Raw genomic sequence first — 25,700 nt, 5'->3', positions numbered from 1 at the left:
CTCCAATTTTATTCAAATTTTCCTTGGGTGGGGTGGCATTTCTCACCTCAAAGTTTGCCCATTTCGACTCCAGTTTCTTGTAGTTAATGTCGAGGTACTACCATCACTCCGGATAACCTCCTGACACATTGGCCTTCAAGGTTGGCTTCTCTTTCGCCCCCAACTTTCCCCCTGACCGCAGCATCAGCTATTTCTTCGCCATTATCATTTGACACGCTACCATTTCCTCCCCCCCCGGTGACCCCGCCAACCCTTCACGTGGTGACCCCGCAGTATTGCCTAGTTTCCGGCACGTTTGCCCCGACAATTTTCCCATTTTTGCCTTCTGCTCTCTTGCTTTTTAATTTGTTTTAATGAACTTTCAAGCAACGTATTTCCAAGGGGGGGGTTTGGGTTTTGGCTTGGCGAGATTCAGTTGCAATATGCTAGCTCACTTGTATAATTACAGGCGCCATTGCATGTGCATCTCCAGCAGAAACCCCCCAACCAGCACCCCAACCCCCCTGGAAAAGGCCCCTCTTCAGTCGACCCCCTTTTACGCCGCCTCTTGTTTCTGGTCCTGGGCCTGAAGTGCGTGGCTTTCATTAATTTTAATGAGTTTTAAAAGTTGTTGCATTTTTTTGCCACACTGCACGCCGAGTCCCCCTTTCCCCCCTTTGCAACGTCTCTGGTTTTTGCCTTTTTTGCCGCAGACTTTTTGTTGATTTTATTTTATTTCATTTATTTGATTCTTCCCCACTGTTTTCCCTGTAAGTTTTCTTCATTCTTTTTTTTTTTTTGTCGCCCAACGTGTAGTTTCTGTGCACTTGTTGTCATTTGTTTGCCGGCAAGAACAGCAAGAACAGCAAGAACAACACTGACAATACCAGACTTTTATCCATTGAATGCACACACGCACTTAGAAACAGAAACAGAAACTAAAAACAGGGATATATAGATATATAGATACAAATTGTACAGATGCGTAGGTATATATGGGAATGTATGCACGGACAATGACATTTATTTCTATTTGTAGCTGCATTTGCTGAAAGGCATTGGAAATGGGAAGTAGGAAATGGGAAATGGGGGGGGGGGGGGGATTGTAGTTAAAGGCATGGGTGGGCAGGGGGTGGTGTCATCGCCACCTGCTGTTTGTATAGTTTACGCTTAAATAACTCAGAGCTGTGCATAATTTAGACTACAGCCTAGCAACTCAGGCCCCCCTTTTGCCGGACATGGACATGGAAATCAGGGGGATTGGGGTATTTGGGTTTTCCCAGCTGAAATGCTGTCACTTTTGGGCCAGGAGGCAAAGGAAATTTCTAGAGTGGAAGCTTAGGATTTTTCCGGGTTAAGTGGTAGACAGCCCAGATTTGTGAAATTATGTGAACCCCTTGAGCTCCATGGAGATCGTTGAGATCCTTGAGATCATCGCTTTCAACGGCAGAGCATAAGATGACAGCTTTATTAAAAGTACCAGGGGGTAGTGCAAGAAAACAGACAGTTTTTTCTGTAGCCCATCTTCTCGGTAAATAAGATTGTGCTCAAAGTTTCCTTGTCTTGTTGTGTATTCTGTTTTTTTTTTTTTGCCTTTGGGGGTTGGGAAAAGGGGAAGGGAGCTTGATGGGAAAAAGATGAGTGACCAACATCAAGAGCCATAATGGAAATCAAACCAGAAAGCCAAACATTTGCCAAGCTGTCGTGTTACTAAGTGCGTTAGAACAGCTCAAAAAGAAGTGAAAATGGAGCTGCCAGAGTGAAGGGATCCTTTTATGATTTTGCATTCCCCGTCGCGAACATTAGACCATGTATTTTCCATGGCCCTCCACTTTCCACTCTCCACTCTCCACTCTCCACTCTATTCCTCTTTGTAGGCTCCTTGTCGAGTGCGTCCTTTGTCCTTTTGTCCAACTGCTTGTGGCGTTTTCGCAATTTGATTTATGTGTTGCCCCCAAAAACATTCATTAAGATATAATCATAACGCACAGAAAGCGCACACAAACAGAATGAGTATGGCTATATGGTTGTATAAATATAAATATAAATATAAATATATGTATGTAGTCGCTTCTGTGTGCCTACATGTATCTCTATCTCATATATCATAGAATGTCCCCATGTTTTTTTGCCCCCACTTCTTTTCAGTCGCTTACTGTTTTTGTGGCATCATCAGTGGCGCAAACATCTTTGCAAATTTCTAGACACATTTTTCGGTCATAAGATTTCATTAGATCAACATGACCAGAAGCGTTAATGAGGCTGGGCACCATCTGGTGGCTGCAATAGGAGCCAAATCAGGCTAATGGTCCAGATCGTTCAGATATGTGTCTTTATTGTTGTCCCTATTGGGACGTATACAAATATGTAGCTGTCAAATATGAGGAGGTCCTGTAAAAGCCACTTAAAGTGGAAATTTCTTCCAGAGAAAGTTTAAAATTTTGAACATTTCTGTTTATGCGTTTGTTTTTTGCCAACAAAAAAATCGTTATATAGTCTATATATATATTGCTCTATAAAATTAGAGTTCTCAGGATATTGTTTAGTGAAGCCGTAAAAAACTATAAAATATATATATCTCACGTCCTTCTTGTGGGTGCCACAAAAATTGGGTCATTGAAACCACGTTTTGAATGCTGGGGAAAACTTTATAAACACAAACTTTATTCTCTATTAAATCGTACCCGCTCTTGGTTATTTTTGCTGCTCATTTTAGTTTTAATTTCCTGTCTGCAGTTCACTCCCCCCACAGCCCCCAGCTGAAAAATGCAAAATAATTAGAAATGTCCCCACCTACAAAAGTCAAAAGTTTAGTATGTTGTGCGTGCCTGAGTTGGAGCCTCATTTGCATGGCTTCAAACCAAATAAACTAATCATACACAAGCACAATTTTATTCTATGGTGTATATGCTATAAATTTCACGACTCCCTGAATACATGAAATTAAAATACGTAACTTTTTATGCGACCCAGATGATTAAAAACGGAAAAACAGGAATACATATAGTAATAGTAAACTTGTTTTGCTCAAGCGAATTTATAAATTAATGCTCATGTTACATAAAAATGTTAATAACGTGAAAAGTATTTCGCATAAACGTAGTACATGTAGTCATAGCAATTTATGGTTATTTAAAATGTTGCTGCTTTGAACTTTGAAGTTGCCATTTTGTCCTTGGTATTTCATTCTGTTTCAATTAAATTACTCTATAACTCACTGACTTACTTCTCTTCATTCGGCATGACATTTACTCTTGTCTCTATATCTATGTTTTTAGAGAAAATAAGAATATTTCTACTTGATCTAATCGAAATCCATTTACGTTTTGTTTATTTTCAGGTGAGTGCAGCACTTTTGTGCAATTTATACGAGGGCGATATATCGTAAATACAGTGCATGCTAAGATATGGTAAGGAATCTGTTATCTATGACTTCTTTTTGGGGGGGACTTTCTCTATTGTTTATGCGGGGGAGGAATAAAAAAAAGAAAAAGGTGTTCTGCTGTCCGCTGGAGAATTTATGAACTACGCCTTGGGAAAACCCATCTTGGGAAAACCCCTGCTGGCTGCTTTTCCCCACCATGTAACTGCAGAAGCTAAACCAATATTATTTCTGCCTTCCATCTATCTTACTCCTTTGCCCTCCTCCAATTTTCCGGCTGCACTTTGTCTTTGGCTTCTCTTTACTCGATTTTTCGGTCAGTGGCAATTGGCCGTCGACGTCCGGACGGAAATGCCACGCCCCCTTTCCCCCCTCCCAACGCCGCCTCCCTTTTTTGGTATAATTTTCCGGCTGTTTTCACGTTGCAGGAAACCCGTGAATTTCGCGTTGAATTGGCCGCACGAGGGAGCGTTGGAAAATGGGAAAATGAGTGTCGTATTTGTTCGCCACCGCCCCCATCCCCATTCCATCCGCATTTTCATGGTACGCTTTTCTGTGCTAATTTCTGCTCCAGTTACGCGACTGGAAAATTGGTAAGCATTTTCGAGGGGTGCAGAGAATGACGCCCTTCCCCCGAACGCTCCAACTTATTAAGTATAATTCATATGGCAAGGCCAAAAAGTCGTCAAAGAACAATGGCTGAAAGGGGAACCGCCAACGAGTTAATTAAGTGGCTTAAACAATCGAAACTAAACGCGGAGAAAGGGGCAATGGTTGATGGGGAAAGTAAGGTACAAAGATCGGTGCAACTGTTGAGTGGTAACGTTGCCAAAGTTTAAGCCCCATTTCTCAATCTGCAAGGGAGCACAGACCGCGCACAAGAAGCTGTCCCGACCAAAACAGCATTTGCACAATTGCGAATCGAGGAAATAGCATGCGTGCCTTGTCGTTACCACACTGTAAAAAAAATAATGCAAAAGGGGGTTACGTCTGAGATGTTAAAAAAAAGGATTTAATTTTTGTACACCTGATAACACCTTGAATATAAAAAAAAAATAACATAAGTCTCTAATTTCAATAACACAATTTTTTTTTAACTGCTTTGATAATTTCTCACAATGTAGTTAGAAAATAATTAAAAGTTTGCAGAAAAATTCATTTTTTAAGACTTGTCACTTTGTTAATTTTTATATGATATACATATGGTATACATATCCAACTATATCTTATAAGGAAAATACGAAAAACATTCAAAATTCCATATAAATGTATTTGCTTTTGATATAATGGTTATACAATGAGTACATTATGACTCATTCAACGTACATTTTTGTCATAATTCATCATTAAAACAAACAATTAAATGTGAAGCAAGTGGTCATGGTGGCCTTCTTACATTTTTATCGCATTGCATTAAATAAATTATGTGGAATGGAAATGCCCCCGATTCAGAATGTATAAATATTTGCACTTGAAATAAGATCGGAAAAGCAGATTATGTTGAATTTTTCATATAAATTGGCGAATGAAATCAACATTTCTGACTTTAAATTGCTGCTGCCCTCTGCACTTCTGATATGATTTATTTTCACATTGGTTTTTTGTTGGATTGGTCGAGTCTTTTTTCCTCACAGTGAGCTTTCTTTTTTCTCTTTTAATGCATGTTGAAAAGGGCTCGCGGACGGATTGTCGAGCGGTTTGGGATGGGGCAGAGGGGCCAGAGGGGGCGTGGCAGTGCAGGGCACATGGCAAGCGCAGTCATTGCGGCTGAAGCGGTTTCTGCGGTTTCCGGTTGCCGCAAGGCAGCTTCCTCTGACCCTCTCGCTCTGGCATCCTCTATCTCATTCCCGCCCAGCCGCAAACTGCTTTTGGTCGTCGCCTTTGGCGTCGCCTGACGCTGCATTGATAAAACTCCCCCGGGGGCTTAAGGGGTTAAGGGGGGGGGGGGGGGGGGGGGGGGGGGGGGGGGGGGGGGGGGGGCATGCCCCTGCCCCAGCCGCAGTAAAACAGTTGCACTTGCAACCGAAACTGAAACAGAAACTGAAGGGGGAGCCCAGCTACCGATGCAAAATTTAACAAGATTTCCACAGTTTTGTTAAGGGACAACAAATTTGATTAAATGTATCTTTGGGGTGAAAAGAAAAACCATGTTTCCATTTCAACTCGATTTTCTTTGGAAATTGGTTGCCTGGAAAAAACTTAACAACACTGTAATTCGATTGTATTGAATAGGTAGAAGAAACTATTTTAAATCGTATAAGGATGTATATATCATTATAATAATTTCATTTCTATAAGAAAGTACAAATATTTATAATCAGATAATACCTTCTGGGTAGTTATCATTTTAGTTGGACTAGTATCTCTTACCAAAAACTGTAAGACCAAACGAAATGTGAGGAGTTCTTACGGACTTTTAAAATGCAGACCTATTAGCTTAAAATCCTGAAAGTTTTCAGAGGATGAGACCATTTAAATAATTCATCCTATTTATTCCGGTGTTCTGCAAATACTCAAAATGTACATTAATCACAAAATGTACCTGGTACGATTTTCCCCTTCAATTGTATTCTGTCATTCCCTTTTCATTCAAGTTTCCTATTGTATTTTTTTTGTCTAGTTCTTAACTTTCTTCAGCGAATTTTCCACTTTTTCTTTCCCTCTTCAACCCATTTCATATCCGCTGTTTCTCTTTCGTTTTGCCCCCTCTTGACGAAAAGGAGTTTTCCTTGGGCTTTCCTGCCATTTTCCCGCTCTCGCCCACTTTCGTGTGGCATTTTGATGTGTCTGTGTTGTTGGCCATTCCGTTGTTGTTTCATTAGATCATTTGAAATTGTATGCCAAGCAGTTGTTGCCTGTTGTTGCATATTTGCATACATGCACAGGGCCAGCATATCTAAGCAGTTGGAATGGAGAATGTGCATATATATGTATGTAGCCTTATGTGTTGCCATTTTCCAGCTAAGGAAGCCCGAGTTTTGCATGTGGAAATTGAAACAAATCTTGGACAATGCAGCTAACTTTTCTGTTGTTGCCCTTACCACTGAGCCGTAAGTTATTAGGGCCCCAAAGTGACTGGCCCGAAAAGTAGGCGATTCAAAATGCAGAGGCCCCGAGTGTGGCTAATGTGGCACACATGAACCACTCAGCCCAGAAATTCCCAGCCATCCAAATGTCCTCACCCCTGACCCCAAAGCCCCCGGAATTCCCTGCATTTCAGGGGAATGCAATTCGAACTTAAAGCCTTTAAAGTCCCCAACTGAAAAGGCCGAACGGTGGGTGGGTAAGTTTTCCTTCTTGTTTATGATGCAGCCCAAACGGCACGTTTAAGCAATTGCAAAACTTTTTATGGAGTTTTTCTTCCTATTTCATAGCCTCGATATGGCCACATGGTCGTAGTCCACAGACAGCAGTTCGTGTTGGGTCAGATTTCCAGCTTTTGGCAGGGGATCAAATAGAAAACCTGAAGCAACTTTTAGCTCACATTGTCGTTAAAGTATAGAATTTACCAGAGGTATCAAATGCTAACAGAAAACATAATCATCTAGAATGTGACATACACCATTTTTTCTGAAAATCTTGAAAATGTAAAAAAAGTAGCTATTGTTCCATTATCATCGGATCTGTTGGCCAGACAATGTGGTCACATTTTGAATAAATTCCCTTTATCTATACTCCACACTCAACCTTTCTCCTTCATTTAAGTAGCTATTTTGCCTCCCATTGTTAATCCCATTAGTAATTAATTGACCGTTTAGATTGGCATGCAATCGAAATTCGCCGTTTAATTGTTATAATTTTTGGTTCAATTCGATAAATTATAAATCATTAACCCCTCACCCACACCGCGTTCGCTTGGAACCACAATATCAACCCCCTGCAATTCGCTGGCAATTATTTCAGTTTCAGTCTGCCATTAATTATTTCATTTTTGTGGCTTTCGTCTAATGAAATTGCAATAATAACGATTGCCACGGTTTGCGAGCCACTGCAATGACCTCACAGCTGTTATCGCTCCGGATGGCGTTGGGTCTTTGGTATTAATCTTTATGGTTACCGGAGGCTTGGGGTCGGGGGTCAGGAGCGTTACAAGTCGTAAAGGCCAACCAACGGTGGTCGGAGGCAGGGCCGTAAACTCCGCCCCGCAGGTTACTGCCGTTGTTGTTATTTTTGGCACCCTATAACGCTGGAAATATTGCCATTTTTGCTTTGGAAAATATTTCATTTGCTTTTCACAGAAATGTTTATTTACAATACCAGCTACCTAGCCGACAAAAAAGGTAATAAAAACAAGAGGAATTTATTCAACAGTTAAATGAATGGCATTTAGCAACTGCATTCTAATAACCCCACTGAAATTAATACATAATGTTCTCAAATTATTTATGAGAATGGGATCTATAAATTTGTAATTGAAATGTATAATACCAATGTGACAAATTGAATTAATTATTATAAATCTATCAATATACTTACTACTTCAAATAGGAATTCCTATAACTTTCATTTAAGATGGATTATTTTATGTTTAAGATACATTTTACAAAATTGTTCCAGGCAATTTTTAAGAAACATGTATGTAGGGTATCTCTTCCTTTCGATGATTTGGTAAGCTTTTCGGCCATTTGCCCTCTAGCCAAGCAAAACAGCACAAAGACAAATAAAAAATGTGGAGCTTTGCTGCTCGCTTTGCGTTTGGCATCTGTCAAAATGGCAGCCAACTTGGCGGATGGCTCAAGGGGTGGCAAAATTATGGCTGTTTTTGGGGTGGTAGTGCGAGATTGGGCGGCCAACTTGGTGGGCGGTGCTGTCACGCAAACGTTTGAGCAGAAAATGACAATGTCGTTTGCCCTTCCCCTCGCCTCCTCTTGTGCCGGTTGTGTGTGTTTATAAACGAGTTTTGCATTAAAATTTACAACAGCAGCAGCATATCGCCCACTAAATGGAGACATCAACGTGGATGGGTGTGTATAGCTGTGTGTTTTGGACAGGTGAATGTACCCGTTGCCTTCTTGGCAATGACAGTTCCCGTTTCCGTTCCCATTCCCATTACAGTGCCCCATTCCGCATTTCAACATTTCCTTCCACTTCTGTGCGCTGATTTGTCAGGGTATAAAAGGGAAATATAAATGTTATGACTTAATAGCGGCTGGAGGCTGGAGGCAGGCGAGGGGAATCATCATTTTCTGGGCTCCCAGCCTGCAGTTTCCCCCGTTGAGTCGGTGAAGTCGGTAAAGTGTGCCACGCCAAGTGGCCAAATCAACAGATTGCCATTCCTCACATATACTTCGTACACATGCCATCACTGGATATGTGAGCTGATGGGCATGCCAACTGGAAGATGACGAGCACACCGGTATAACACCTGGGCAACAATCTCACACCAGCTTCATCAATCGAAAGGCATTTAGACAAGGGAAGCAGAAGTGACGTTATGACGGCAAGATTTCCCTAGTCAAATCGATCAAAATCTTAGAGGATTAATGTAATGAATATACGCTAAAGGGTAGTTAACTTACGAGCGCCCTTATCCAGAACCATAAACCCCTGATCAAATTGAATAGACCGGAAAATGAAGGCACTAACATCATCGCTCATCGAATGTAGAGTGGACCCCATTGAATGGCTAGGATGGCTTTTGAAAAGTGCAAGGAAATCGAAGTGAATTCTTGGCTGGCATTGTGGCCATGTGGCAATTGCCCTGGCTTAATTCACTGACTGCAGCTTGAACAATTGGCCGGACGAAATCGACTTACTGAACCCTGGGCCATGCATCAAACCCCACCAGCACCCACTTTCAGCATCTCAGTCAGCACCTCTGACCCCTCCGCTGGGCATTTGGCTACCAGTTTTTCTGGCTTTCATGCTAGGCTTTTTCCTCTCTCTTTTCCCTTTTCCCTTTTTTTTTCTTTTGGGCCGGACTATGGCATTTGGTTTATGGCAGCAACGGACTGCGGCAGTTTTGGCATTTGCCAGCAGTCCGCACACACACGACAGCTGTGTGTGTCATGTCCAGAGCCATAAATCATTTATTTGAAAATTGCTATTGTATTGCGGTTTAATAGCATGTGATCATCATCATCAGCAGCAGCCGCACGAGCTCTACCTTGTGGGCAGTGAAATCGTTTGGACTGTTTGGGCCGTTTGGTTCGTCACCAACTACATGTCGTATTCATAGCCAACTGTCTCGCCTCGCCTCGCCTCGCCTTCCCGCTCGCATCGTTACATTTAATATCCCAAATCGCAGGGAGCGAGGCGTAGGAAAGGTCGGTAGTAGGGAAATGCGGGTTCGCATGCCCCAACATGCCCATTAATTATAATGCCGCACTGCGAGCACAGCGAACGTTGAGGGGCCTCAGCCGACTTTCGCTAGGGCCAGGGACATGCCTCCTCCGCCCACCCATACAGCAACATATGCCGCACGTTCGGTGCCTTTGTCGCCCTTTTTTGTGTCGTGTTGTGGCAGTGATTTTCCTGCCTTTCCCCTCGCTTTTCCCCACGTTTTCCCACCGGGGTAACGAGGTCATTTGGCAATATACCAACACAAACAAAAATTATGTTATTGGTCAATGTATTTATGAGTACGCCAGGCTGGCCCCTAAAACCCAACTCGCCGGACCACGGACAACCCCAGTCACCTCTATAGGTATGTGTGCCGCCTGCTCTGCGAAAATTGCACGAAAATTGGAAATTTATTGCCAAGCCCACACAACCACACACTCCTCACGCACTCACAAGCACACACACACACACACACACACACACTCAACACAGATAACGAGTGAAAGAGAAGACCAACATGCGCTAATGACATTGTGCTGTGGTTTGTCGCCCCTTTTCTTCCCGCCAACCAACCGCTTTATGTGTGCGAATTCGATACGATTCCCATCCCCTTTACCGGGAAACAAATGAAAGCCACAAATTCTGATTCAGATTTCATCAGAGAACCTTACACATTTCGAATTATTACATCTTTTGTATGAATATTGCCTCAATGGAAAGTGAACAAACGTTTCGAAATTATTTTCATTTGTATATCTGTTATTGGACATCACAATTCTTGTAAACCTTTACTCGAAGTATTTCCTTTCAAAACATTAACGAATCACCTAAACTTTTAGCATTCTAAACATTTTCTATGAAAAGTTTAGATACATTATTATGGAGACTAACCACCATTTTAAGTGTATGTTATGGATTATTTTAATAACCCATTACAGAGGTAATAATCAATGAATACAGGGTATCAAAATTGCCATATGGTCTGCGTTTGACGGGCCTGACTAATCGAATGGCCGATTGGACACACCAATCCCGAACCCCAAATCGAAACAAACTAAAGCAGCTAGAATTCTACGTAGTCATGCACTGGGGCTACCTGACAGTACTCACCGTCTTGTTTCCCTTGCTGGAAGGTCAATCCGTTGGTAGCCGCCTGCCGCGGTGGGTGGTGCCGCTGCGATATCGCCTGGAGATCGTGACGCGGATCACACAGCCCTATCAGCCCTTCGGCGGAACGGTTCACATTGACCTGCGTTCGGAGCGGCCCACCAAGAAACTGGTGCTCAACTCCCGCGATCTAGAGATTCGCAAGCAGAGAGGCGTGAGCTTGGTGGCGAAGGGTGGCAGACCCGTAACAGTTAGCCACATAAGGTTAGATACCCAAACCAGCCGGCTGGCTGTCTATTTGAAGAGCACCCTCACGGTCAACACCACATACACACTGAAGGTATCATTCACAAGTGTTTTGAGAAACGACAACAATGGGTTCTACAGCAGCAACTACGTGGACCAGAACACCACACTCGCCCAGTGGCTGGCGGCCACCCAATTCGAGCCCAATCACGCTCGCGAGGCATTTCCCTGCTTTGACGATCCCATTTTCAGGACCCCGTTCGGGATCAACCTGGCCCATCCGCATGAGTACCGCGCCCTGTCCAACATGCCCGTCAAGCGGACCATCCGCCAGTGAGTAGTGGTTGAGGGGGTTTTGAGATTGGCTTTGACCTAATAGGTTTCTATAGGTGCGAAAAAGATTCCATATGTAGTTTTTACAATCTACATTTTTTAAAGCTTTTCCAGGCTCTAAAGAATTTGCGGTCTTATTGCATAAACATTTAATTGGCCCAGCAGATTTGTACAGTGCGAAATTGAAATTAGTTATGTTGTTCCAAGTTCTAAAGGATTCACAGTATCTTTGCTATGAGAAGTTAGTTTTGGAACGTTATTTTAAAACCATAATTTAGCAATGACCAAATTCTAAGGTTACTAAAATTAAACATAGCAAATTAAAGGACTTCTTTTGTTGTTCCGAGTTCTACAGAATTCGAGGTAATTTTTGAAAGCTCGCTTTGGAGCATATCTCTTCTAAAATGCTTATTATGTAACGAAAAAACTAAAGTTGCGATAGTAGGACTATCAAAATAAATGCTTTCAACCCACCCAAAGTGCCAGCCTGACCGACTTCGTGTGGACGCAGTTTGTGGAGACCCATCCGATACAGACGTACCTGGTGGCCTTCTCGATCACCAAGTTCGAGAGGCCGGGCTTCACGTCCAAGGAGCGCCCAGGCTGTCCGATCAGCACGTGGGCCCGTCCGGATGCCCTGTCGCAAACGGAGTTTGCCAACCTGCTGGTGGCGCCACTACTCTCCTTCTACGAGCAACTCTTCAACAGCAGCCTAAAGCTGAGGAAGATCGACCTGCAGGCGCTGCCGAGCTTCGCCTACCGGGCGAATGAGAACTGGGGCCTGCCCACCTTCGCCGAGGAAGCCATCCTGTACGACAGCGAGTTGAGTTCGATGGACGATCAGCAGGGCGTGGCACGTGCGGTGGCGGTGATGGTGGTGCACCAGTGGTTTGGCAATCTGGTGTCCGTGGTCTGGTGGCACGAGATCTGGCTGAAGAACGCCTTCGCCTTGTATCTCTCCCGTTTTGGGGTGCACGCTCTGCGTCCGGAGTGGGACTACAAGGAGCGGCATGCCCTGCGGCTCTACCTGGAGGTGCTCGACCACGATGCCCATGTGAACACCGATCTGGTGGCCCACATGGTGGCCGATGAGACGGACATTTGGTCGGCCTACAATGAGATTGGTGAGCGCAAGGCCGCCGTGCTCTTTGACATGCTGCACCGCATCATGGGCGAGGAGGCGTGGCTGGCGGCGGTGCGTCGCTATCTGGTGATTTATGCCAATCGAAGTGCCACCTCTACGGATTTCTGGGACATCCTGCAGATGCAGGTGGATCGCAATGGTCGTTTGGGCAAAGGTCTAAACATCACGCGTACCATGGAGTCCTGGCTAAGGCAACCGGGATATCCCCTGCTCAAGGTCACCAGGAACTACGGAAACCATTCGGCTCTGGTGCAGCAGGAACGCTTCTTCATCAGTCCGCAGTTCAAGCACCGGGCGGCCAAGAATCCCTGCTGGTGGGTACCGCTCACCTACACCTGTCCCAGTTGCCTGCAGTTGGACAGCTCCACCGCCAGCCGCTGGCTCACCTGCCCCATCTTCCCCAGTCGGGAGGATCGGGTCCCAACCGTTCTGCTGGAGAAGGTGGTGTCGTCCTCGGGGGAGTGGCTACTGCTCAATGTCCAGCACTCGGCTCCCTTCCGCGTGAACTATGACCTGCGCAACTGGCAGCTGCTCAACGAAACGCTAGCCGATCCGGAGAAATTTCGCCTTATCCATCGGGTGAACCGAGCCCAATTGGTCGATGACTTGTTTAACCTGGCCTGGAGTGGCTTCATGGAGTACCCGATGGCCCTGGGCATTCTCAGCTTTCTCGAGCATGAGGACGAGTACGTGGTCTGGGATGCCACGCTGGTCAACTTCGAGCGGATCAACAATGTGGCCAAGAGGGATCAAAACTACCGCGTTTACAAGGTGGGTTCAGTGGATCCACGGAAAAAACCATAACTCACCAGAACTTTGGCTTTTCAATGTTATTTCTTATATGTACATTTATCGAAAGCTTGTTTTTTGACCGTACATAGAAAAAAACTTAAGGATCAATTTGATACTCGCATGGTAAATTTATTAAGAATAATTTTTACCATTGAATAATGTAAATTTAACATTAAGAAATGGTTTTTCTTGAATTTTTTCTCTTTGAAAATTCTTACAAACCAAAAAACAGCAAGAACAGCTAAGAAACTCTTTGAAAAAGAGAGCAATAATTTGGTATTTATCAAAACTATCATCTTATCAATCTTCTCTGTCTACTGACTAAGCAGATATTGTACGTTTGTGTTAAGATTCCATTATCGATATAGTTTTTCATGCATTCCCCCTGTTCCCAGAGTTATATGCGCCTCCTGCTGGAGCGCCAGTTCCAGCGGGTACTCACCCTGTACCGGTCCAACTCCTTTGGGAACATGACCCACCGCCAGGTGATACTCCAGCTGGCCTGTCAGTACGAGGTGCCCGCCTGTGTGAGCCTGGCCCGCCGGGAATTCGAGAAGGGGACGCCGGCGAAGGCCGGCTGGATGACCATCCGGGAGCGGGAGACGGTCTTCTGCACGGCGGTCAAGTTTGGAACGGAAGCGGAACGTGAAGCCGTGGAGTCGATGTACTATAACTCGAACTTCGCCGCCGAGCAGGAGTCGCTCCTGACCGCTCTGGCCTGCTCCCGCAACGCCTTCGCCCTGAAACGGGTCCTCAAATGGACCTTTGAGAGTGTGGGCATTCGCAGGCACAACGCCAGGCGAACCTTCAAGGCGGTGGTCTCCAATAGCGTGGGTTATGGTCTGGCCATGAATTATGTGGCCGCCAACATGAAGTACATACGGAACTAGTAAGTGGAAGAGGTGGAGTAAAATGGAAAGGATAACGACTCCTTGATTTTGTATTCCCATCGAACCCAAAGCTACAGCAACTCAACCAACAAGATTGTGAACCTCATGAGGCCGCTGGTCGAACGGCTGTCCACTGCCAAGGAACTGGAATTTTTTAGCAATTACTTCAAGGAGATCCTGCAGGATATGCACGGCATGGATCAGATGATCAGGATCCTTCTGGAGCGCGGCAGCGATAACATCCACTGGGAGCGCACCAAGTTCCGGCCCATGATGAAGGCCATCCGGGACATTATCCTCTGGCGAGATCGGGGGAACTCAATGGGAACGCACTAAAATAGAGTTCTTTAAGAATGACTGATTTTAAAGACCAAATCCAATCAATATATTCGCAATCTGAAATGAATTCCTTATAAAACAGTCTTCTAAAAAATCAAACATCCCAATTGATGTAACTTTCCTGGAAAAGTTTAAGAAATTAATATATAACGCATTTACAAGTATAAAGACTTTAAGTCCTAAACATGGGTATATATATCTAATTAAATTTTCATTGCTTAAGGTAGAAAGGGAAGGCCAAAGTTTCTAGACATTACATACGGAATATCATAGTATTTACATTTACATGGAAAGGAGATAGACATTTTAAGGGAACTAAAGTAGGCTGGCTGATTTAAAAAGTAAATGATTTGTTGGAGATTTTTAAAAGTAGGGCTTTTTAACTTTAAAATAAATTAATCCTCAGATATTTATATTTTGAGGTATTGTACATAGCTTTTTCCAAAGACAATGAAGTGATGTTAACTATATTGCTGCTCATATATTGATTGAACCATCCTCCATGAAAACTAGACTGCGTTTTCAGCATTTTGTTTAAAGACTTTCGTTGGCCACAGCCCAAGGACCATAGGTTTTAAGCTTCTCCTCGCCCAACAACATAACTAACGCGATCTAATGGGTGGCGACTCCATCTGCCCTCCGTTCGGTGGCAATTAGTGGGATTCGCCTGCCTCTGCCTCTTTCTCTCTGCATTCAAATCCGAATCTGCCTATCTGGTCCTGCCAGTTTCCCAGTTTTCCAGTTGCCCCAGCTTGCAACATAGTTGGCATTTACAGTTGCTGCATCATTCAGATGCGCGTCGCAACGAAACGCATCGCATTAGCAGGCCACACGAGGCAGCCAAGTGACAACTGACAACTGACAATTGACAACTGGCAGCTGAGGAAAACTGGCAGTTGGAATATCGCAGAGGGGAGCGGTGAAAGGGGGGCTGCCTTAAGGCGCTTAGTTCCAGTCGCCTGCTCTCTGCGGCTTTTCCACCTCCCCCCCCCCCCCCAGCAGAATGGATGTATCGCCAGAATGGTTGTGCAACTCCCAATGAAAGCTTTTGGCTATCTTTTCGGGACATTTCTGCCATGCTCCCATTAGCGAATACTCCAGCATTCATCACCATATGGTGTAGGTGGTGAACTGCCCAGAGGCCATGAAGTGGCATCAATCAGCGCCTAATTAGCTTCTTATTTGCATCGCTGTTGGTGTTCGGCGAAGTGGTGTCGCATATTACGCATTCGCCTCGTGGCCGGAGCAAACAAAGTGCTAATGAGGTGAGTCTCACATTTCCCTCAGCACACCCACAATATATGTATATATAGATGGTATATCCGATGACAGAGTGTGGGAGTAGGGTTGAGCTATCATTTATTCATGAATCCCCAGGCGGCCGAAAAAGAAAGGAGAAGAAGACTATGCTCAATAAATGAATGCAACTGTAATTTACAATTCTCTTCTTCGAATGGTTAGGCTGAGGGGTCAGAGGTCAGGGATCGGGGATCCGGGTATCCGGGGGTCCGGTAGCTTGGACAGTGGCTAGCCAAGCGTCAAACGTTGGCCTGACTGTATTTACATGTTCTTGATTTGAGCCAAGTTACTTCCTTCCTTCCTTCCTTCCTACCATTCAACCTTCGTTCGCTTCCTTCCTTTCCATTTTGCTGGCCATTTGGCTGCAGTTTGCCATTGTCCGACCGGCCTTTTGTTTAAGCCTTTTTCATTATTTAAATGCAATTTTAGATGCCATCCCCATACCATTCTCAATGTTTTCCCTCCTTTGTTTGTGGGCCCACTGCCACTTTATTTTCCCTGGCCTTGCATTTGTCACATGAGCAACTAATTGTCTGTTCCTCGGACATTCGATATATGCCTGCCTCTGTTTTGGTATTATCCCTCCGCTCGGATCGCTCCCCTCTATATAGATTCGTATATACATATAATCCTTTTCCATGGAGCTGAAGCCATCCAATCTCTGGCCCTGTATCAATTACAGCGAGTGGGTGCGGTACATAGTTAGCATATTATGCTGTCTAGTCCTCCAGGTCGCCAGCTCCGCACCTCACCGCCCGCCAGACCCACAGACTAATTGAAAATATTGCGTACTGAAAATTGCATAAAATTAATTGTCATGCATAATCAATGAGCTTGCAGAAATAAATTGAAATTTAATTGAAATGTTGCATGTAAATAAATAAATAAATAGTGAAGTGAAGTGGTAAGCGAGAAGCTCATAAATAATGCAGGTCAAGGAAATAAAAGCGCAGCAGCAACTAATTTGATTGCATTTTTTTTGGGAGTAATTAGGAGATTCCATAGCTCATATTTATTGGCAGAAACGTGTTGTAATTTATCTAATGATTATCTGTTGTAGTATTTTCTAATGCATTAAATTGCCTAGAGTTGGGAAAACATCGATTGGCTATCGACAGTGGCCACCAACGATATAATAATATGAAAGAAATTAAATGAATAATAAGAAAAACAAAGGAAAAGTAAATATTTGTAGAGTGTAAGCCTTGCTTAAATCTTAATACATATTTATAGGAATATATCGTTTGTTAAATTAATTTTTTTGCTGAGCCATACTATTAATGGTTTGAATAAATCAATGATGTTTACTTAATTGAAAATCATCGATAGTATCGATAAAGCTATCGATTGCTTCGACAACCCTGTCCTAGTAAGTATTTTACAGAGTTACTATAAATTATGGGGGCTTGCACCTTAATAGGTATTCTACTCTTTACTCCGTCCGTTGGAATAAATCAATGATGTTTACTTAATTGAAAAATCATCGATAGTATCGATAAAGCTATCGATTGCTTCGACAACCCTGTCCTAGTAAGTATATTACAGTTACTATAAATTATGGAGATATGCACTGCAATAGTTATTCTACTCTTTACTTCCTTCCGCTTAAATCCGTTGGAATAAGTCAATGATGTTTACTAAATTGATAAGTCATCGATAGTATCGATAAAGCTATCGATTGCTTCGACAACCCTGTCCTAGTAAGTATTTTACAGTTACTATAAATTATAGAGATTTCCACTTCAATAGTTATTCTACTCTTTACTCCCTTCCGCTCAAAATGTACCTGTTGAAATACGAGAAGCCTCATCCTTGGGCAAAAGTCTAGTTAGCACAATTGGCTTTAGAAATGCATCTAAATTATGTGGCTGTGCTTGGTCTGGCCAATTAATGCATCACAATTAGCACTGCCCGTGTGGTTGAGGGTGGGCCAAAAGCCACATATATGGTGGCTCAGTGGTTCGGTGGTACAGTGGGTTCAGTGGTTCGGTGGTGCTGCCACAGTGCTCTCTGTGCATTGATTGACTAGCAAACAGAAGCGGATGAGCTCGGAAATCAGGAACATCAGCAACCAATGGGAAAACCAACAGCATATAGCCTCCTGATGTTGACGTGGATGCGGATGTGGATGTGGATGTGGACAAGGATGTGAATGTGGATGTGAATGTGAATGTGGATGTGGATGTGGATGTGGATGCGGACGAGGATGTGAATGTGGATGTGAATGTAGACGAGGATGTAAAGTTGGATGTGGATGTGGACGTGGATGCGGATGCAAATGCTGATCCTGATCCTGATGGCCCTCATGGAGCCGTCATCGTGGTCGTCCCCACATCTTGTTTGCTTTTCTGATTATCATTGCATATTTCTGGGCGATTCCCCGTGGTGCCTTTGGCTTTACTTTTGCTGTCCATCGGTGGTTGCACTTGCTTTTCCAGCACTTTCCTTTTTTTTTTTTTTTGTTTATCATCCGCCGCCGCTAGAGAGTTTTCACTTCCGTCTGCTGGCTGGATAAACCATTTGGCAACATAAAATGTAAAAATATTATTTCAATACGTGCAGCGTGTGTGGGTGTGTTGGCGACTGTTTTCTGCATTTGAATTGTTGTTTATATATTGTTTCGCTTGGCATTTTCGGCTGGGTATTTTCGGCACCGCTGTGAGCGGGGAGTTTCCAACTAAATGGTAAATCCCACAAGGATATCAGTGGTGCGATACCATCCGGTTTTTCGCCATTTTTGCTGCCCTGTTAACGCCATTTTGTTGTGTAATGGCTCAGAAGTTTGTTTGCTCTATCTACCCATTTGTCCTTCTACCCAATCCTGTGTGGCTGAGTGTTTTGTGCTTTTTATAGCATTGTTCATTTTCAAGTGCCAGTTGAGTAAGTCAGCACAGGGGAGAAAAAAGGAGGAGATGGCTGGCGATGGGGTGGAGTTCCAGGACATGGCTGGACATTTTAATATTTATTAATTTACGTCGTGTTTGGCCAGCTCTCCACTGAAGCGCACCAACTTCGCTCAATGATTTACAGCCCATTGGAACAATGGCAACGAGGATACTATGTAATGTACACGATATATATATGTATACTCGGTATATAGACCAATGTACAACCCAGATTCTTCGCATATTCAGCCTCAAAATTGCATTGTAAATGAGTAATTTTGTCATCGGAAATCGGTTTGTTTGCCTTTTCGGGCTTGTAAACACGTTTGCCCAACATTCATTATGCACGATTCCAATTAATTGATTTTTTCCCAATTACCAGAGATTTTCCGGGTAAATGGCCGCACTAAGCGCTTAGCTGTTGAGGCTGGAATTTTAACGCTCATTGCACATTTAAGTTGCATACAAAGGATGATATTTTGGCAAACTCAATATGTTTTTGCGAAATTTGACCAGGCTCATTAAGCCGCTTTTCCTTAGAAAGGGAGGAATGGAAGAATTGCATTTTAATTGCATTTTATTTTAAGCTTTCTGTTTTTCACAACTGGCTTACATATTTTCTAACTTTGGCTTGCGGTTTGCCTCAATTCATCGAGTCTTCATCAAAAGTCATCATCATAATTGTACAAAAGTACTCTCTAATTATGCTCGGTTATTTGTCATTGGCCAATTAGTCAATCATCATTACATTCGAGTCATTTCCTGTTAACTGCAACATAAAACCAAGTTGCATACAAATTTGTTAGCCAAAAACATTGCCATTTTCCATTGACGAGTGAATTAATCATCCTTATATTTTGTCCAATTAAAATCTAATTTCTCCAGCCATGTTCGACAATTAAATTCTGTTTCACTAAAATAGTGCAGTCTGAAACCAAAATTAGGAAGTGCATTAAAAGCCAAAAATGTTCGGGTAACAAAATAATGTAATATAATGACTGTCGGTTTCTCATTGATTTTAATGACTTGACAAGCTGTAAAAGTGGGAGAGGCCAACATTGCGTATTAGTAATAAAGTGGGCAACACTGCGTATGAGTAATAAACTTCAACAGCAGCTGCATAAGGGCGTTACGCCGCACTATATAATATATATATATATAAATATGTTCCTTAAAAAGTATATTTATTTTTTGTAATCCCTATTTGGGGTTAAATGAGTTATGTAAGCTGCAGTAAAATTTAACAACATGTTTTCGGGGTCTGGGAATTTTATAATGTTCACAGAAAAAACTATCTAAGAACATTGTTCTTGCATTGAGAACATTGTTCTTGAATTGAGAACATTAGTTCTTAAAAACCGTGTACGTACAATTGGGTATCAAAGAAGAACGAAATGGTGGGAAAAGAAAATTAAATTGAGTTTATTTAACAACTTTTTGATAAGTATACACTAAGGACTGAACTAATAGCTTATTTGTACATACAATGTACTTAAATACCGCCAATTCAACTTGATTCGAGCAAAGTAAAAAAATTTGTAACTTAAAAATTTCGTTCTATGTTTAAGAACATTTTCAACTCAGATAAGGACGTCAGAATTTTCACTGTGTTTATATTTATATTTATTTAAATAGAAAGCTGAAATCTTTTCCCGACTAACATATTGATGGTGCTGAATGCTTTGCATCATCTCGCTTGCATGCCATTTTTCCACCTGTACACCATTTTCCGGACATCCCCCCACCGATTTTCCAGCCCCCGCGATTTTCTAAAGGGGGTGGCACTCTGCATTTTATTACCGGTGTCAGTTAACGGCTTGTCGTATTAATAAATGTTTATGTGTGTGTGTTTCTGCGTTTATCTCCCTTTCTCTTATGCTATGTGGCTGCTGTGGGCGGGAAAAATGGGCGCGTGGCAGGGGCGTGGCTGGGTAGGGGGGGGGGGGGTGGTTATAACCGGCCAGCAAGTGCAGTGTAATGAGCATCGAAATCGCCTGGTTAAGCACTTGTAATTATTTCTCATTCGATATTAATGCGCCCGAGAGCATGCTGCACTTTTTCACCCCCCGCCCCCGGACTTTCCCCATTTCCTTTTTTCCCTCTCTCCATATTTCTCACAATTTCCGCATTTTCCCGCTCCGTTTCGCCTTTGTTCGGGGTGAGCATTTAATTGAGGTTTATGCGCGCGCTAAGTGCGGCCTCCAAAACTTTTCAAGAGTGAAAAGCCGGGTGGGCGGGGTGCAAAAAAGCGTCCTGGCAAGTGGAAAGTGGCTTAAAGTAATTTAATTATGACAAATTGGATTAGCAGGGGGTGGGCAAAGGGGGGAGCGGTGGAGCGGGGGAGCGAGGTCGCAGCTCTTTGTGCTTATTTTTTTTTATTTTTAATTTATTTTTTTAATGCACGTGTGCGTGTTTGTGACCTTTATCCGGTGTCGCTTACATGCGTGTGTATTTGTGCCTCTATGCAGCTGACATTAAAAACAATTTTAATGCATTTTAATAGACGCCCGCACGAAAAGTGGATACTGCAATGGCCCGACCTCAGCATCGTCAGTTGTTGTCTCTTAATTTATGGCATTTTAAATGCAATTTACAGCCTCCGCAGGCAGCGCACTCGGTGCTCGGTGGCTCAGTACTCAGAACTCAAAACTCGAGTGCTCAAGGCTGACTCTGAGATCCGAAAGTGCGGCGTGCCCTTCCGGAATCCCAGAAACTATTATGCGCTTCCCGCCCCACCAAACACCAAACACCAAGCACCGAACTCCAAGCTTCCCCAACAGTTGTACTGAAGATATACAGAATACACTCGAACAAATATAATATCATAATATATATACATATATAATATATAATAACATTTAATATCAGTATCAATTCGATATTATATTATTATTTTATCAAATATTTATCAAATATAATATCATAATATATATATATAATATATAATATCATATAATATCAGTATCAATTCGATATTATATTGTAATTTTATCAGTTTGATTGTATTATGTAATTTTATAATATCAAAATTGATTCAATACTATCTATTTTCGGGAAAATGAAATGTTTGCCATCTTGCTCTCTTTTTCTATTTCGGAGAGTTTCGAATACTGCTGGCTCGCTCTAACCCAAAGTGACAGCTGTTTTCTGTCTTTTTCGATTTTAAAAAAATGTCAAAGAGAGAAAATTAAAAAAAATTTCATTCCTTAATATCAATTTAACATTATTCAATGGTAAAAATGATACTTAATAAGTAATTTACCAGGCGATTATCAAATGTTTATGTTTTTTTCTGTGTAGTATATGTATACCCAAAGCCACAAACAAGTCCTAAGACTTGTTTGATTGGTTCGCTACTGACTTCGGCTTATCCACAGGGTTTGCAGTCCCATTGCCCATTTCGCATCTCACAGATCCCAGTTACCAGTACCCAGTTTGTTTGTTCGCACCTCTGCTTTTGAGCCTTGGCTTTGGGTTCTCTGTGGTCTTTTGTATCTGGTATCTGGTATTTGGGTCTGGCTTGCTTTAATTGTTAATTTGGCTCATGGCTTCTTCATTTTCGTCGCCCGTCTGGACCACAAATCATATTTTGCCCCGGGGGAGCGGCTCCGGATCCGTCCACAGGGGAGGACTCACTTAAGGTGTCTTCGGATCCCATTTGGCGCAGTCGTTTTGCGGACCAGGGGGCTGGGCAAATGTAATCAAAACCAAATTGCTGAAATTATTATTTAATTAATATGGGGCCAGCTGTGATTTGCCTTCACCAATGATAGACTGCGGTGCCATATGGTAGGTCTTTGTTTTCGGTTTTGATGCCGATTCTGGTTTTGCCTTTGCAGGGGAATGGAGCATAATGCCCCTATTGAAATGGCCACGTGCAACAGATTTGAGCATTGATTGAAAAGATTCAAGACTGGGTTTCAAGCAAATGTTTTTAAAACTTCAATTAATATCCTATATGAAGCCGCTTTCTCTAGCGAAATGGAAATTAATGAAATAAATTAATTAAATAATAATAAGAGGCAAAGTATTTATAATTTCTGAATAGTAAAGCGTACATTATTAAAGTATAATAATATAAAGTATAATAAATATCTTTGTATATAATCTATAGTATTAATAAATAATCATGAAGATTATTTCTTAGAAGACTTAAAAAAAATAAAACAAATATTTTTTATAAAAACTTGGTTATACAAATTAAATATTTCTGGATAGAGGTTTCCTATATTACTCACTTTTTTCACAAACCACCCTAAAGAAACTTGGAATTTGTAAGTGTCAGCTTTATTTCGGGGTCTTTTAAGAAAATTGTGGGTTATAATAACTTGACCCAAAATTATTAAAACATTTGGTCATGCCTCTTCCTTCTTGACATTATTTGTTTAGGATATCGCAGGATGTTTCAGGGTCTTCACAGCTGCCTCCGTTGTCCTTGGAGGGGGTGGGGGTGGGCGTGGAAGGAAACGGAAGTGGAGGTGGGAAAGCAACTCGGCGATAACTCAATGGCTAAATCAATTGACGCCCTCGACCACTCTGGCAGCCCGTCGAGAGTGCAGCAGCTTATACACCGTCATGGCCGACATGCCACACCCCCCAGCCCCATCTGACTTTTCCTTACCTCTGTCTACCGCCCCCCCCCCGCCGAAAACTTTCTCGGCCAACTGGCGTTGTTCTTGGCAATCCTTGAGTACTGCAGCATCCCTTCCCGCATCCTGCAACCTGCATCCTGCAACCCTTGTGCCCCATCCCCTGGGCCACTCGACAGCTTTAAAACAAAAAGTCAAATTGAATTACTTTTGCAACATGGCAGCGACGCCGCTTCTGAGGCAGCCACTCATTGTTGCTCAGGTCCCGTTGTTGTTGCCGCTGCCATTATCCTTGTAGTGTTTCCGCACAACAGTGGCAACAGCACCTGGCCCGGGGAACAGGAGCAGAAGTTTCCCACCTGGCCACCCGGCCACCTCCTCCGCCAGTCCATCCGGGTGAGAGGCTATTGAAAGAAGAGTCCTTGGAGGAAGGGTGGTCCGTCGTCGAGGACGGCGGATTGGCCAGCTATCTCCAGGAGGCCAGGCTGCACTGCATCCTGCATCCGAGCAACAATGTGGTCACACGGAGAAAAAAAAGGGACCCTGACAATTTGTATTTTACTTAAGGATTTCCTGATAAATTACTTTAATTTAATTTTTTTTAAATTAAACCAGGAAGCAACCTGCAGAATGCAGCGAATTTAAAATTGCATTTTCAAAAACATATGGCTCTTTTAATAGAAAAGTTATATATATATATAATATAAATAAAAGATTTCGAGATATACGCAGGCTCTTAACGCAAACGTCTTCCAGCAAAGATTACAACATTAAAAATTTCTCCAGCTGTGTGAATTTAAAATAGGACGTTTAATTTTTTATATAACATAGATTATTACACTAAAAATACTTTTGCATTATTTACTTAAATATAGTATTTTATAATTCTAACAAAACAAAAGGATAAATTACAATCTTAGAAAACCAAAATATTTTCAAGTAATTTTTATGAGCTGAAAAGAAAGATACATATTTTTAAAAATCATTATTTGGATGTGGGCCATGGCATTTTAATAAAAGTATTTATTGAATGATATGAGCTATTTCCATTAGAAATTGTTCGCAGTGCAATTTACGAAGAAGTGAATTGTGTGTGCTTTGAAAGCAGAAGTGTGCGAACTTCCGAGATGCAGTGGATGAATGTGGCGGATGGCAGGGTCGTCGTAAAGTTGGGATGTTTTGGAGGGGGCTCGCTTTAAACGCCGTCGCACAATGGCAAACATTTCGCTGCATAAGTTGCCGACCCCCTGAATTACTCTGCCAGCCACCTCCCCCCTTCGCCATATATATATACTCACACATATATATTCCACTGTCTCTTGCCTCAAACTTTTGCCATCGTCCAGGGTTTTGTCTGCCCCTATACAATGCAAGTTAATTCAGCACCAACTCTTGGGCAACAGCTGCTCCTGCCACGCCCCCTCTTCCGCCCATGCGGCCACCCCTTTTTCTGTGGCAGTGCCGTCAACAACTTGTTGGCGTTGTTTCCTGTCAATCAGCTGCGCCCCCGCCACCCCCCTCCGCCGACGCCCCTGTCCATGCCACAGTATTTAAGCTGCATTGTTTGTGGCAAGAACAGAACAAAAAAAAAAGGGAAGAATAAGAGATGAAAAACGAAAACATAATCTAAATTTTGTAATTGTCCCAGGAAGGACCTCGTTTTGGCCCCGGGCGGCGAATGACAAAAGGCGGGAAGGATGGATGAATTCAGTTGGATTTCATTCTGCTCAATTCTGACTCCAGTTGTCCTGGAGCACTGCTAAGTCCTCCTGCTGCTGCCTTTTGTAATCACCCAGAAGCCCCAGTCCCCAACCCAATTCTAGGACAGAACATGTCCCTTCGTCGTGTTATCCCGCCTAATACAATATCTTCCACTCAATTTGATGCTGTCCATCCAATCCAATTTTCTCTCTCCGCTTTCTTCCCTCTAATTCCCGCTGAAAGACTCCTTGGAACTTGAAAGTTCTCAGTTGCCACCAGATTTTATTACCTATTCAATGGGGTTTAAACTCTTTTCGTGCCTTACTCCTATAGCAGCACTCCCTTTAATCATTTCATTGCGTCCTTTTTAACAGCGAATTGTATTTAACGGAATGGCTGTTTCTAAAAAAGTGAATGAGGGAACCAGCTAAAAATATCACTTAGATTTAAAAATTAATCGGGGTAGTCTCGAGGATCGAATTCTTTGTTTTCTGGGATTCTTGAAGTATTTGTTTGTTTATTTTCTATATTAATAGATTTTTGATATGATTAAAAAAACCGTTCTTATACAAATCGGGATTACCATTTCTTAATGGTTATATTTTTTTAAAGGATTTTTTTATAGTTTATATCTTAAAATTCATTTTTGTAACTCTGCTAATAAGTTTCCTATGAAACTTAAACACTTTGAAAAGATTGTTAATCCTGTTTTGCAACCAAGATTGTGGTTTC

At 42.5% G+C, this 25,700-nt stretch overlaps 2 protein-coding genes across 16 annotated transcripts in view; both read left to right on the top strand.

The window, feature by feature from the left end:
* LOC119558415 overlaps nt 1–25,700 on the top strand; it is a 90,076-nt gene that overhangs the window by 25,857 nt on the left and 38,519 nt on the right. The window lies entirely within an intron of this gene.
* On the top strand, nt 10,725–14,833 carry LOC119558416 (thyrotropin-releasing hormone-degrading ectoenzyme). Of its 2 annotated transcripts, XM_037871965.1 has the most exons (5): nt 10,884–11,014; nt 11,091–11,329; nt 11,810–13,244; nt 13,661–14,154; nt 14,227–14,833. In XM_037871965.1, exons 2-5 carry the CDS (start codon nt 11,304–11,306, stop codon nt 14,489–14,491), a joined length of 2,220 nt encoding a protein of 739 aa, XP_037727893.1. In that variant the 5' UTR covers nt 10,884–11,014; nt 11,091–11,303; the 3' UTR covers nt 14,492–14,833. The 2 variants fall into 2 exon arrangements, with proteins under 2 accessions (XP_037727892.1, XP_037727893.1); XM_037871964.1 differs by having other exon boundaries at nt 10,725–11,329.

The sequence above is a fragment of the Drosophila subpulchrella genome, chromosome X (assembly GCF_014743375.2).
Source record: "Drosophila subpulchrella strain 33 F10 #4 breed RU33 chromosome X, RU_Dsub_v1.1 Primary Assembly, whole genome shotgun sequence".
Lineage (NCBI taxonomy): Eukaryota > Metazoa > Arthropoda > Insecta > Diptera > Drosophilidae > Drosophila > Drosophila subpulchrella.
Note: the sequence above shows the minus strand (reverse complement) of the source record. Positions and strands in the feature narration are given on the sequence as shown.

Bases quoted from the DNA above. Each gene is read 5' to 3' on its own strand.
- LOC119558416 (XM_037871964.1), top strand. From the start codon at position 10,725: ATGCACTGGGGCTACCTGACAGTACTCACCGTCTTGTTTCCCTTGCTG. The intron at 11,330-11,809 runs GTGAGTAGTGGT...ACCCACCCAAAG, and splicing joins GTCAAGCGGACCATCCGCCA to TGCCAGCCTGACCGACTTCG. The intron at 14,155-14,226 runs GTAAGTGGAAGA...TCGAACCCAAAG, and splicing joins ATGAAGTACATACGGAACTA to CTACAGCAACTCAACCAACA.